Here is a 12,080-nt window from a genome sequence, read left to right as displayed (position 1 = left end):
AAATGAGAATGAAGACTGTGACCCCCCCGTGGGACAACCTGATCACCTTGTATTCTCCCCAGCGCTTAGAGCAGTGCTTTGCACATAGCGCTAGCTAAAATGCCATCATAATCATTATTATTCTCTGGACCTCAGTTTCCTCATCTGTCAAATGGGGATGAAGACAGTGAACCCCCCGTGGGACAACCTGATCACCTTGTAAGAACAGTGCTTTGCACACAGTAAGCGCTTACTAAAATGCCATCATCATTATTATTGTTCTTTGGGTCTCAGTGACCTCATCTGTAAAATGAGGATAAAGACTGGGAGCCCTCCGAGGGACAACCTGATCACCTTGTAAGAGCAGTGCTTTGCACATAGTAAGCGCTTACTAAAATGCCATCATTATTAGTATTATTCTCTGGGCCTCAGTGACCTCATCTGTCAAATGAGGATGAAGACTGTGAGCCCCCCATGGGACAACCTGATCACCTTGTAAGAGCAGTGCTTTGCACATAGTAAGCGCTTATTCAAATGCCATCATCATTATTGTTATTCTCTGGACCTCAGTGACCTCATCTGACCTTGTAACCTCCCAGCGCTTAGAGCAGTGCTTTGCACATAGTAAGCGCTTACTAAAATGCCATAATAATAATAATTATTATTCTCTGGACCTAAGTGACCTTATCTTTCAAATGAGGATGAAGACTGGGAGCCTCATGTGGGACAACCTGATCACCTTGTAAGAGCAGTGCTTTGCACATAGTAAGCACCTACTAAAATGCCATCATCATTAGTATTATTCTCTGGACCTCAGTGACCTCATCTGTCAAATGAGGATGAAGACTGGGAGCCCCATGTGGGACAACCTGATCACTTTGTAAGAGCAGTGCTTTGCACATAGTAAGCGCTTACTAAAATACCATCATTATTATTATGATTCTCTGGACCTCAGTGACCTCATCTGACCTTGTAACCTCCCCAGCGCTTATATGCTTTGCACATAGTAAGCGCTTACTAAAATGCCATCATTCTTATTATTCTCTGGACCTCAGTGACCTCATCTGTCAAATGAGGATGAAGACTGGGAGCCCCACGTGGGACAACCTGATCACCTTGTAAGAGCAGTGCTTTGCACATAGTAAGCGCTTACTAGAATGCCATCATTACTAGTATTATCGTCTGGACCTCAGTGACCTCATCTGACCCTGTAACCTCCCCAGCGCTTAGAGCAGTGCTTTGCACGTAGTAAGCGCTTACTAAAATGCCATCATTATTATTATTACTCTCTGGACCTCAGTGACCTCATCTGTCAAATGAGGATGAAGACTGGGAGCCCCACGTGGGACAACCTGATCACCTTGTAAGAGCAGTGCTTTGCACATAGTAAGTGTTTACTAAAATGCCATCATTACTAGTATTATCCTCTGGACCTCAGTGACCTCATCTGACCCTGTAACCTCCCCAGCGCTTAAAGCAGTGCTTTGCACATAGTAAGCGCTTACTAAAATGCCATGATTATTAGTATTCTCTGGACCTCAGTGACCTCATCTGTCAAATGAGGATGAAGACTGGGAGCCCCACGTGGGACAACCTGATCACCTTGTAAGAGCAGTGCTTTGCACATAGTAAGCGCTTACTAGAATGCCATCATTACTAGTATTATCGTCTGGACCTCAGTGACCTCATCTGACCCTGTAACCTCCCTAGCGCTTAAAGCAGTGCTTTGCACGTAGTTAGCGCTTACTAAAATGCCATGATTATTAGTATTCTCTGGACCTCAGTGACCTCATCTGTCAAATGAGGATGAGGACTGGGAGCCCCATGTGGGACAACCTGATCACCTTGTGAGAGCAGTGGTTTGCACATAATAAGCACTTACTAGAATGCCATCATTACTAGTATTATTTTCTGGACCTCAGTGACCTCATCTGACCTTGTAACCTCCCCAGCTATTAGAGCAATGCTGTGCACATAGTAAGCGCTTACTAAAATGCCATCATTACTAGTATTATTTTCTGGACCTCAGTGACCTCATCTGACCTCGTAACCTCCCCAGCGCTTAGAGCAATGCTTTGCACACAGTAAGCGCTTACTAAAATGCCATCATTACTAGTATTATTCTCTGGACCTCAGTGACCTCATCTGACCCTGTAACCTCCCCAGAGCTTAGAGCAATGCTTTGCACATAGTAAGCCCTTACTAAAATGCCATCATTATTAGTATTATTCTCTGGACCTCAGTGACCTCATCTGTCAAATGAGGATGAGGACTGGGAGCCCCATGTGGGACAACCTGATCACTTTGTAAGAGGAGTGCTTTGCACATAGTAAGTGCTTACTAAAATGCCATCATTATTAGTATTATTTTCTGGGCCTCAGTGCCCTCATCTGTCAAATGAGGATGAAAACTGGGAGCCCCATGTGGGACAACCTGATCACCCTGTGAGAGCAGTGCTTTGCACATAGTAAGCGCTTACTAGAATGCCATCATTACTAGTATTATTTTCTGGACCTCAGTGACCTCATCTGACCCTGTAACCTCCCCAGCTATTAGAGCAATGCTGCGCACATAGTAAGCGCTTACTAGAATGCCATCATTACTCGTATTATCTCTGGACCGCAGTGACCTCATCTGACCTTGTAACCTCCCCAGTGCTTAGAGCAATGCTTTGCCCGTAGTAAGTGCTTACTAAAATGCCATCAGTACTAGTATTATTCTCTGGACCTCAGTGACCTCATCTGACCCTGTAACCTCCCCAGTGCTTGGAGCAATGCTTTGCCCATTGTAAGCGCTTACTAAAATGCCATCATTATTATTATTCTCTGGACCTCAGCGACCTCATCTGTCAAATGAGGATGACTGGGAGCCCACGTGGGACAACCTGCTCACCTTGCAACCTCCGCTTACTAAAATTATTATTATTCTCTGGACCTCAGCGACCTCATCTGTCAAATGAGGATGACTGGGAGCTCATGTGGGACAACCTGATCACCTTGCGACCTCCCCAGCGTTTAGAGCGGTGCTTTGCACATAGTCAGGGCCTAACCAATGCCATTCTTGGTGTGATTATTATTACGGCCCGGCTCCCCAGAGCCCGTCCCCGCCTGTCTAAGGGAGGTCCCTCCCTTCCAAGCTTGTCCCCGCCCCCCGATCTCTCCAGTCCCGGCTCCAAGTTGCCCGGCTCTCCGGCCGAGCAGGTGTCGGAGAGAGGGCCCGGGGACCATGTCGGTGGAGCCGGCCGGCGGGGGCGGGGGCGGCCGGGTCTTCTTCCAGAGCCCTCGGGCCGGATCCTCCCGGGAAGATGCAGCAGCAGCCACCGTCCAGGTTCAGCAGCAACAGCAACAGCAGCAGCGTCGCCATCAGCAGGGGAAAGTCACGGTGAAATACGATCGGAAGGAGCTGCGGAAGAGGCTGGTGCTGGAAGAATGGATCGTCCAGCAGCTGGGCCAGCTCTACGGCTGCCAGGTACCACTACTGACAGCTCACCTCCTCCGGGAATCTCCCCCTCGTCCCCCTCTCCATCCCCCCCATCCTACCTCCTTCCCTTCCCCACAGCATGTTTGTACATATTTATCCCTTCCCCACAGCACCTGTATATATGTATATATGGTTGTACATATTTATTACTCTATTTTACCTGTACATTTCTATCCTACTTATTTTATTTTGTCGGTATGTTTGGTTCTGTTCTCTGTCTCCCCCTTTTAGACTGTGAGCCCACTGTTGGGTAGGGACTGTCTCTATGTGATGCCAATTTGTACTTGCCAAGCGCTTAGTCCAGTGCTCTGCACATAGTAAGCGCTCAATAAATACGATTGATTGATTGATTGATTGATTTATCACTTGTACATATCTATTCTATTTATTTTCTTTTGTCAGTACGTTTGGTTTGGTTCTCTGCCTCCCCCTTTTAGACTGTGAGCCCACTGGTGGGTAGGGACTGTCTCTGTGTGTTACCAATTTGTACTTCCCGAGCGCTTAGTCCAGTGCTCTGCACACAGTAAGCGCTCAATAAATACGATTGATGAGGAGGATGACCCCGGGGTGGGCTCTGTAGCTGGCTGCCTAGATGGGTGGGTGGCCGGCTGTGGGCCTGTCTGTGTTTGTGTGTCCGCGTGTGGCTCCTGTGCATGTCCACCTCTCTGTTGTCCGTGTCTGTGTGTGTCTCCTCTGTCCGTGAGGGGCTCAATCAATCAATCAATCAATCGTATTGATTGAGCGCTTACTGTGTGCAAAGCACTGGACTAAGCATCTGTGTCCGTTTGTGTGTCTGTCTGTCTCTGTCCGTGAGTGTCTCTGTCTGTGTCTGGCCCTGTCCGTGTGTGTCTGTCCGTGAGTGTCTCTATCTATGTCCGTCTGTGTGTGTCTCTGTGTGTGTCTGTGTGTCTGTCTCCATGTGTGTCCCTGTCCGTGAGTGTCTCTGTCTGCGTCTGTCCGTGTCTGTCTCTGTGTGTCTGTCTCTGTCTGTGTCTGTCCGTTTGTGTCTCTATCTGTGTCTGTCTGTGTGTGTCTCTGTGTGTGTCTTTGGGTCTGTCTGTCTGTCTCCGTGTGTGTCTCTGTCCGTGAGTGTCCCTGTGTCTGTCCGTGTGTGTCTCTGTCTATGAGTGTCTCTGTCGTCCGTGTGTGTCTCTGTCCGCATGTGTCTCTGTCCGTGTGTGTGTGTCTGTCCGTGTGTGTCTCTGTCCGTGAGGGTCTCTGTCGTCCGTGTGTGTGACTGTCCGTGTGTGTCTCTATCCGTGTGTGTCTCTGTCCGTGTGTGTGTGTCTGTCCGTGTGTGTCTCTGTCCGTGTCTCTGTCGTCCGTGTCTGTGTCTGCCCATGTGTGTCTCTGTCCGTGTGTGTCTCTGTCCGTATGTGTCTCTGTCCGTGTGTCTGTCTGTGTGTATCTCTGTGTGTGTCTGTGTGTCTGTCTCTGTGTGTGTGTCTGTCCGTGAGTGTCTCTGTCTGTGTCTGTCCGTGTGTGTCTCTGTCTGTGTCTGTCCGTGTGTGTCTCTGTCCGTGTCTTTGTCTGTGTCTGTCCGTGAGTGTCTCTGTCTGTCTCTGTCCGTGTCTCTGTCTGTGAGTGTCTCTGTCTGTGTCTGTCCGTGTGAGTCTCTGTCCGTGAATGTCTCTGTCTGTGCCTGTCCGTGTGTGTCTCTGTCCGTGAGTGCCTGTGTCTGTCCGTGTGTGTCTCTGCTTGTGTGTCTGTGTGTGTTGGGTAGGGACTGTCTCTATATGTTGCCAATTTGTACTTCCCAAGCGCTTAGTACAGTGCTCTGCACATAGTAAGCGCTCAATAAATACGATTGATGATGATGATGTGTCACTGTCTGTGTCTCTATCTGTGTCTGTCCGTGTGTGTCTTTCTGAGTGTCTCTGTGTGTGTCTGTGTCTGTCCTTGTGTGTCTCTGTCTGTGAGAGTCTGTGTCTGTCCGTGTGTGTCTCTGTCAGTGTCTCTGTCTGTGTCTGTCCGTGTGTGTCCCTGTCTGTGTGTCTGTGTGTGTGTGTCTGTGAGTGTCTCTATCTGTGTCTGTCCGTGTGTGTCTCTGTCCTTGAGTGTCTCTGTCTGTGTATCTGTGTGTCTGTCTCTGTGTGTCTCTGTCCATGAGTGTCTCTGTGTCTGTACGTGTGTGTCTCTGTCCGTGAGTCTGTCTGTGTGTGTCTCTGTGTCTGTGTGTGTCTCTGTCTGCCTGTGTTTCTGTCTATGTGTCTGTGTGCATGCAACATTGCAGGGGCAATTGGGAGACCACCCGCCCCCCACTCACCCAACCAGACCATTAAACTAAAGGCCTGCATGGGGATCTACAAATGACACCCCTGCATCTCCCCCCATTCATTCATTAATTCCCGCTTGGCACCTAGTAAGCGCTTAACAAATACCATTATTATTATTATTTATTGAGCTATTACTGTGTGCAGAGCACTGTATTAGAGGAGCAGCATGGCTCAGTGTAAAGAGCCCCGGCTTGGGAGTCAGGGGTCGACTCCTGGCTCCACCAATTGTAAGCTGTGTGACTTTGGGCGAGTCACTTCACTTCTCTGGACCTCAGTTACTTCATCTGTAAAATGGGGATGAAGACTGTGAGCCCCACGTGGGAAAACCTGATCCCCTCGTATCCTCCCGAGTTCTTAGAACAGCGCTTTGCACACAGTAAGCACTTAACAAATGCCGTCATCATCATTATTATTATTACTACGTGCTTGGAAAGTACAATCCAGCCACAAAGAGAGACAGTCCCTGCCCACAATGGGCTTGCAGTCTAGGAGTGGGAGAGACAGACATCACAACAAGTAAACAGGTATCAATATAAATAAACAGAATTGTAGACATATAAATAGAATTATAGATATAATTCCCCCCTTTCCTGGATGGGAAACCCCCACCCATGCCAATCTCCCCGTGGTGCCAACTGCAGAAGTCCTCACCTCCTGCCTATGGCACAGCCCAGCAAGGGCATCTCTTCCCTGCAGCTGCTAAAGGGAAGGAGGGCCAAAGGAGCACTGCCATATAGATGTGGTGTGGGCCCTGTGTGGATGCACCCTTGCTCCACTAATAATAATAATAATAATAATAATAATAATAATAATAATAATAATAATAATAATAGCATTTGTTAAGCGCTTACTATGTGCCAAGCACTGTTCTAAGAGCTGGGGAGGATACAAGGTGATCAGGTTGTCCCACGTGGGGCTCACGGTCTTCAACCCCATTTTACAGATCATCATCAATCGTATTTATTGAGCGCTTACTGTGTGCAGAGCACTGTACTAAGCGCTTAATGATGAGGGAACTGAGGCAGATGAGGGAACTGAGGCACAGAGACGTGAAGTGACTTGCCCAAAGTCACACAGCTGACTAGGGATAAGAGCCCACGTCCTCCGACTTCCAAGCCCGGGCTCTTACCGCTGAGCCACGCTGCGCTAATGGGGGACTGACCCCTGAATCCCAAACCTGCTCCCTGCAGGGACTGTCACTCTGTTGTACTTTCCCAAGCGCTTAGTACGGTGCTCCGCACACAGTAAGTGCTTAAGAAATGCGATTGAATGAATGGGAATGTTGGCTGCTGTTGGATAGGGCCACCTGGGCTGAGGAGCTTCAACTGTGTGGATGGTAGCTGCAGAATGGAGGGAGGGTTTGGGGGGCGTTTGAGAGAGAGCAGATGCGCTTAGAACAGTGCTCTGCACATAGTAAGCGCTTAACAAATGCCATCATCATCGTCATGTACACCAACATCTTTAAATACGCTCAGCTTGGACACGCTTCCACAATCCTTTGGCACAAATGGACCTCACCTTTGAACCCAACCTAGTTTTCCTTTCTCCCTTGAATCCCCTCTCCGTTCCCACCTGATCTCTTTCTGGAAGGCCACCCGTTGTGTTTTCTTGGATCAGCCCGATTTCCCTTCTTATACCTCAGGAGGCTCAACATTTCAGACAGTTACTTGAGTTTCTCCCTTGGATTGATGGCCTTGAGGAACTTGGAGAATGTTAACCCAAAGCAACCTTGAAGGGATTGTGGGAGGAGCGTGTTCATGCGTGCCATGTCATGGATGCATTAGTGCCCAAGCATAGGAAAACTAGGTCAAGTTGGCCCCCTTCCCTGTGGTCAGATGCTTTGGACGTTTTTTGATTTTTGTGTTTTTTTTTTAAGCACAGGGAGACTTAGGCAAACAATTTCAAATCAGGCTGAAATTGGATGTGTAAACCAACTCAGTAAAACTTTATTTTCTGTGGGGGGCAACTGTCTAAGATGCCATAATAGGACTTCCAAATGAGTGGGATTTGGTAGACGTGGGTAATGTGAAGGGGATTAATAATTATGGCTGCCCCCTAACTTGAAGCCCCTCTTCTAACCGTAACCCTTGTGCAAAAGTTATTAGTCACTCCTCAAACAGACAAGATTAATGAACTGGCTTAAAAACCTCTGTGGCCTTAGTTGCAAAATGGGTGTATAACATTTTTTGGTGTATTGTGTGTGCATATTCCTGGCACTTTACTCTGATCTCATTACACCCAGAAACATTGTCTCATTATGGAATCTTTGATGAATGATTATCATATAATAAAGCTTGACTGTTCAGATAAACGTGCTGGAAAACCTAGTAATTTATCTTCAACCCAACTCTCTTTGTAGCCAATTGATTGTGTAAAGAAAGCTTAGCAGAAATGGGGGAAAAAAACTGGCGAACTTTCCTTCAGATGAAAATTGGCCACCATCTGTGAAGATGTGCTATTCTACTTAGATGGGATATAGTTTTGGGTAGATTGTCAACACATTCATTCATTCAATTGTATTTATTGAGCGCTTACTGTGTGCAGAGCACTGTACTAAGCGCTTGGGAAGTACAATTTGGCAACACATAGAGATGGTCCCTACCCAACAATGGGCTCACAGTGTAGAAACAACGGGCTCACAGTCTAGAAACACATGTGTTTAGTCCTGCACCTATAAGAGTTCAATTAAATAAAGACACTGGCCTGGGCCCTTTTGGTTTTGGAAAGGACAGTAGGTAATAGGAAAGCAGTTGCTGGAATTAACACATGCTTTTGGTATTGCTCGCTTTATTGACGATTAATTAAATGGGGCTTGAGAAGCCTTCAAGCTCCTAACAGGTTAGCAGGTACCGTGTTGCAAGCTCTTCAGAATAATCAGAAAAATGAATGCTTGCTTCTTACTACATTTAACATGGAGGATAAATGTGAATTTAAAGGAGAGAAAAATGACCTTGAGTATCTTCACTAGAATATCCTTTCCCCAGTTATTAAAATGTTAACCTGGGTAGCAAGCTCTTAGGTGGCCGTGAAATAATATTTGGTGTAGCATAGGCAGAAGGATGCACAAGTCTTTTATTTTAAGCTCTGTGTTCCTGAAAGATGTCTACATTCTATTTAACCATGGCAAGCATCGTTTTGAAATGTTTGCACTTCTTCAGTTGGGACTGAAGGAATGTAAATGCCTACGAGAGATAGAGATTTGTGTACCCTTAATTGATAGGCTTGTGCTGTAGAAATAACTATTAAAATGAGTAAATAAGAAAAATCTTGGCTTTGATTTCGTCTCTTCATTTTGTCGTCAGTTCTGCAGCAAGACCTTCTGTTATCACTGCTTTAAATAGTTCCTTCCTTATCAACGGAACTGGCTTCCAAGTGCCCACCATATTAAATGAGAAGTACTCGTTGCTAAATTGCCTTTAGAGTCTAGAATTTCATCACATAATTCTGCTTGTGTGGGTCCTGCCCATCTGGGATTTAGCCAGCCACTTGGCACCCTGAGGTGGGCCTGAACCTGGAGTGGCCCCAAAGTCACCTCGTATCCCAGAATTACTAGGACCCTAATCTCCCTTCCTCCTCATCCCCCCAAGCCACTTATAATTGAAGCACATATATTATATTCTTCTCTTATGCTGTAGAGTCGTCTCTGACCCATAGCAGTGCCATGGATGCCCAGAATGCCCCACCTCCCTCTGCGATTGTTCTGGTAGTATATCCATAGAGTTTTTTCTTGGTAAAAATCCAGGAGTGGTTTACCATTGCCTCCTTCCGCTCAGTAAACTGGAGTCTCCATTCCTCGACTCTCTCCCAGGTCACTGCTGTCCAGTACAGGTGACTTTTGTCTTGTGGCAGGTTGCCTTCCACTTACTAGCCACTGCCCAAGCTAGGAATGGAATGGGTAGGCCTCTGCTCGACTCTCCCTCCCGTAGTCGAGACCGGTACACTACTAGAAATTCTCTGGTGTGACCCTGAGAGGGGCTACCGAACTGAAAAATATGGAGCAACTTTGAAAATCTGAAGTAGTGACAATTGACGTTCCACTTTTAGCACTTTCATTCATTCATTCAATCGTATTTATTGAGCGCTTACTGTGTGCAGAGCACTGTACTAAGCGCTTGGGAAGTACAAGCTGGCAACATATAGAGACGGCCCCTACCCAACAGTGGGCTCACAGTCTAGAAGGGGGAGACAGAGAACAAAACAAAGCATATTAACAAAATAAATAGAATAAATATGTACAAATAAAATAAATAGAGTAATAAATACGTACAAACATTTCCTGAAAAGCCTAAGGTGAGACGAGAGATATTTCAAAGATCCTCCGAATTTATTTATTGTCCTAAATTAGAAAGGGGGTAGGGGGAGGGATTAGGATAGTACATCTTTTTGGCTTCAATCTGAACTGGGTAGTCTGATAATGTATTCCTGGTTGTTTAGAAGATATTAATCTTAAGAGTTATTTTACTTGAGCGTATTCTATGCCCGTAATTAATCATTTATATTTATATTGGGAAAATACTTGGAATTTAAATTTTTACATTGAATCAGCATTCAAAGACATTCTAATGTCTTCATTTCCACTTGTACTATTGTGACTTAGATTGTTCTGAACAGTAAATTCGGCTCTGTTGCTCAATATTGATTAGACATGGTCCCTGACCCAAGCAGGGCTTCACATTCTGACTGGGGGCTAACAGGAGCTAGAAAAGAAATTGACAGTGAATGAACAAGCTCAAAAATGATTTTGATGGCCTGGGAATTGGAAGGACCTGGGTTCTAATCTCAGCTCCACCACTTGTCTACTGTGACCTTGGGCAAGTCACTTCCATGTGCTTCAGTTACCTCATCTGTAAAATGGGGATTAAGACTGTGAGCCCCATGTGGAACAGGGTCAGTCTCCAACCTGATTAACTTGTATCTACCGCAGTGCTTAGTACAGTGTCCGCCCAAAGTGATTAACAAATAACATAAAGGAAAAAAAATCAAGGTTATAATTTAAAACAAAGTAGCTAACAGGCAGGATGTCTGTTTCCCAGCTGCTGGATTCACACAGCTCAGAAGGGAGTCTCCTGTTCCCTGCTGGTTCGGCAGGTGGTGATGATGATGATCTGCTTAATGGGGCTAGAAATTGGGAGACTTTGGGAGGTTTTAATGGAAGGGATGATGGGTAGTGAATTATCCAGTTAATAGAAAGGTAGTATAGACTGAAAAGGGGAGAGATTGGAGGCGGAGAGGCCAATGCAGAGGCTGATGCAGTGGTCTAGTTGGGAAATGACAGAAGATTGAACTAGGTGGTGGTTGTAAGGAATCTGGGAAATATTGAGGAGAGAAAACTGGCTGGATTTAATAATGAACCAAAATCGGTACCAAAGTTATGTGCTTCTGGGATGGGGAGTTCAGTGTTGTTGTTAACTGATGGGAAGGTGAAGGAAAGAAGGTTCTGGAGGGAAGATTAGGGGATCAACTTTTTGATTTTTTAGACTGTGAGCCCACTGTTGGGTAGGGACTGTCTCTATATGTTGCCGATTTGTACTTCCCAAGCGCTTAGTACAGTGCTCTGCACATAGTAAGCACTCAATAAATACGATTGATGATGATAGTTTGATTGTTGATAGTGTATGGTATTAAGCACTTACTGTGTGTCAAAAACTAGTCTGAGCATTGGGGTAGATACAAGTTAATTAGGTTGGACACAGTCCCTGTCCGGCATGGGGCTCACAGTAGAAGCAGAAGGGAGAAAGGGAGAACTGAGGCACCGAGAATTAAGGTGACTTGTCGTGGTTTAGTGGATAGAACACAGGCTTGGGATTCAGGGGTTGTGGGTTCTAATCCCAGCTCTGCCACTTATCAGCTGTGTGACTGTTCCAGTCACTTAACTTCTCTGTGCCTCAGTTACCTCATCTGTAAAATGGGGATTAAGTCTGTGAGCGCTATGTGGGACAACCTGATTACCTTGTATCAACCCCAGTGCTTAGAACAGTGCTTGGAACATAGTAAGCGCCTAACAAATACCATCATCATTATCAAGGTCACCCAGCAAGCAATTGGCAAAGCCGACATTAGAACCCTGGTCCTCTGACTCTTAGGCCCATGTTCTTTCATTCATTCAATCATATTTATTGAGCACTTACTGTGTGCAGGGCACTGTATTAAGCGCTTGGGAAGTACAAGTCGGCAACATATAGAGATGGTCCCTACCCAACAACGGCCTCACAGTCTAGAAGAGGGAGACAGACAACAAAACATGTAGATAGATGTCACAATCGTCAGAACAAATAGAATTACAGCTATATGCACATCATTAACAAAATAAATAGAATAGTAAGTATATACAAGTAAAATAGAGTA

At 45.9% G+C, this 12,080-nt stretch overlaps 1 protein-coding gene across 1 annotated transcript in view; it reads left to right on the top strand.

Annotated features, from left to right (window-relative positions):
* Positions 1–3,045: 3,045 nt before the first annotated feature.
* Positions 3,046–12,080, top strand: part of PPP1R14C (protein phosphatase 1 regulatory inhibitor subunit 14C) — a 95,216-nt gene continuing 86,181 nt past the window's right edge. Inside the window, exon 1 of the mRNA XM_038766938.1 lies at positions 3,046–3,447. Within this exon, the coding sequence (XP_038622866.1) occupies positions 3,205–3,447 (243 nt within the window). The 5' untranslated portion in view covers positions 3,046–3,204. The remainder of the gene's footprint in view (positions 3,448–12,080) is intronic.

This window comes from Tachyglossus aculeatus, chromosome 2, assembly GCF_015852505.1.
Source record: "Tachyglossus aculeatus isolate mTacAcu1 chromosome 2, mTacAcu1.pri, whole genome shotgun sequence".
In the NCBI taxonomy this organism is placed as follows: Eukaryota; Metazoa; Chordata; class Mammalia; order Monotremata; family Tachyglossidae; genus Tachyglossus; species Tachyglossus aculeatus.
This window is presented reverse-complemented; position numbering and strand designations above follow the sequence as displayed.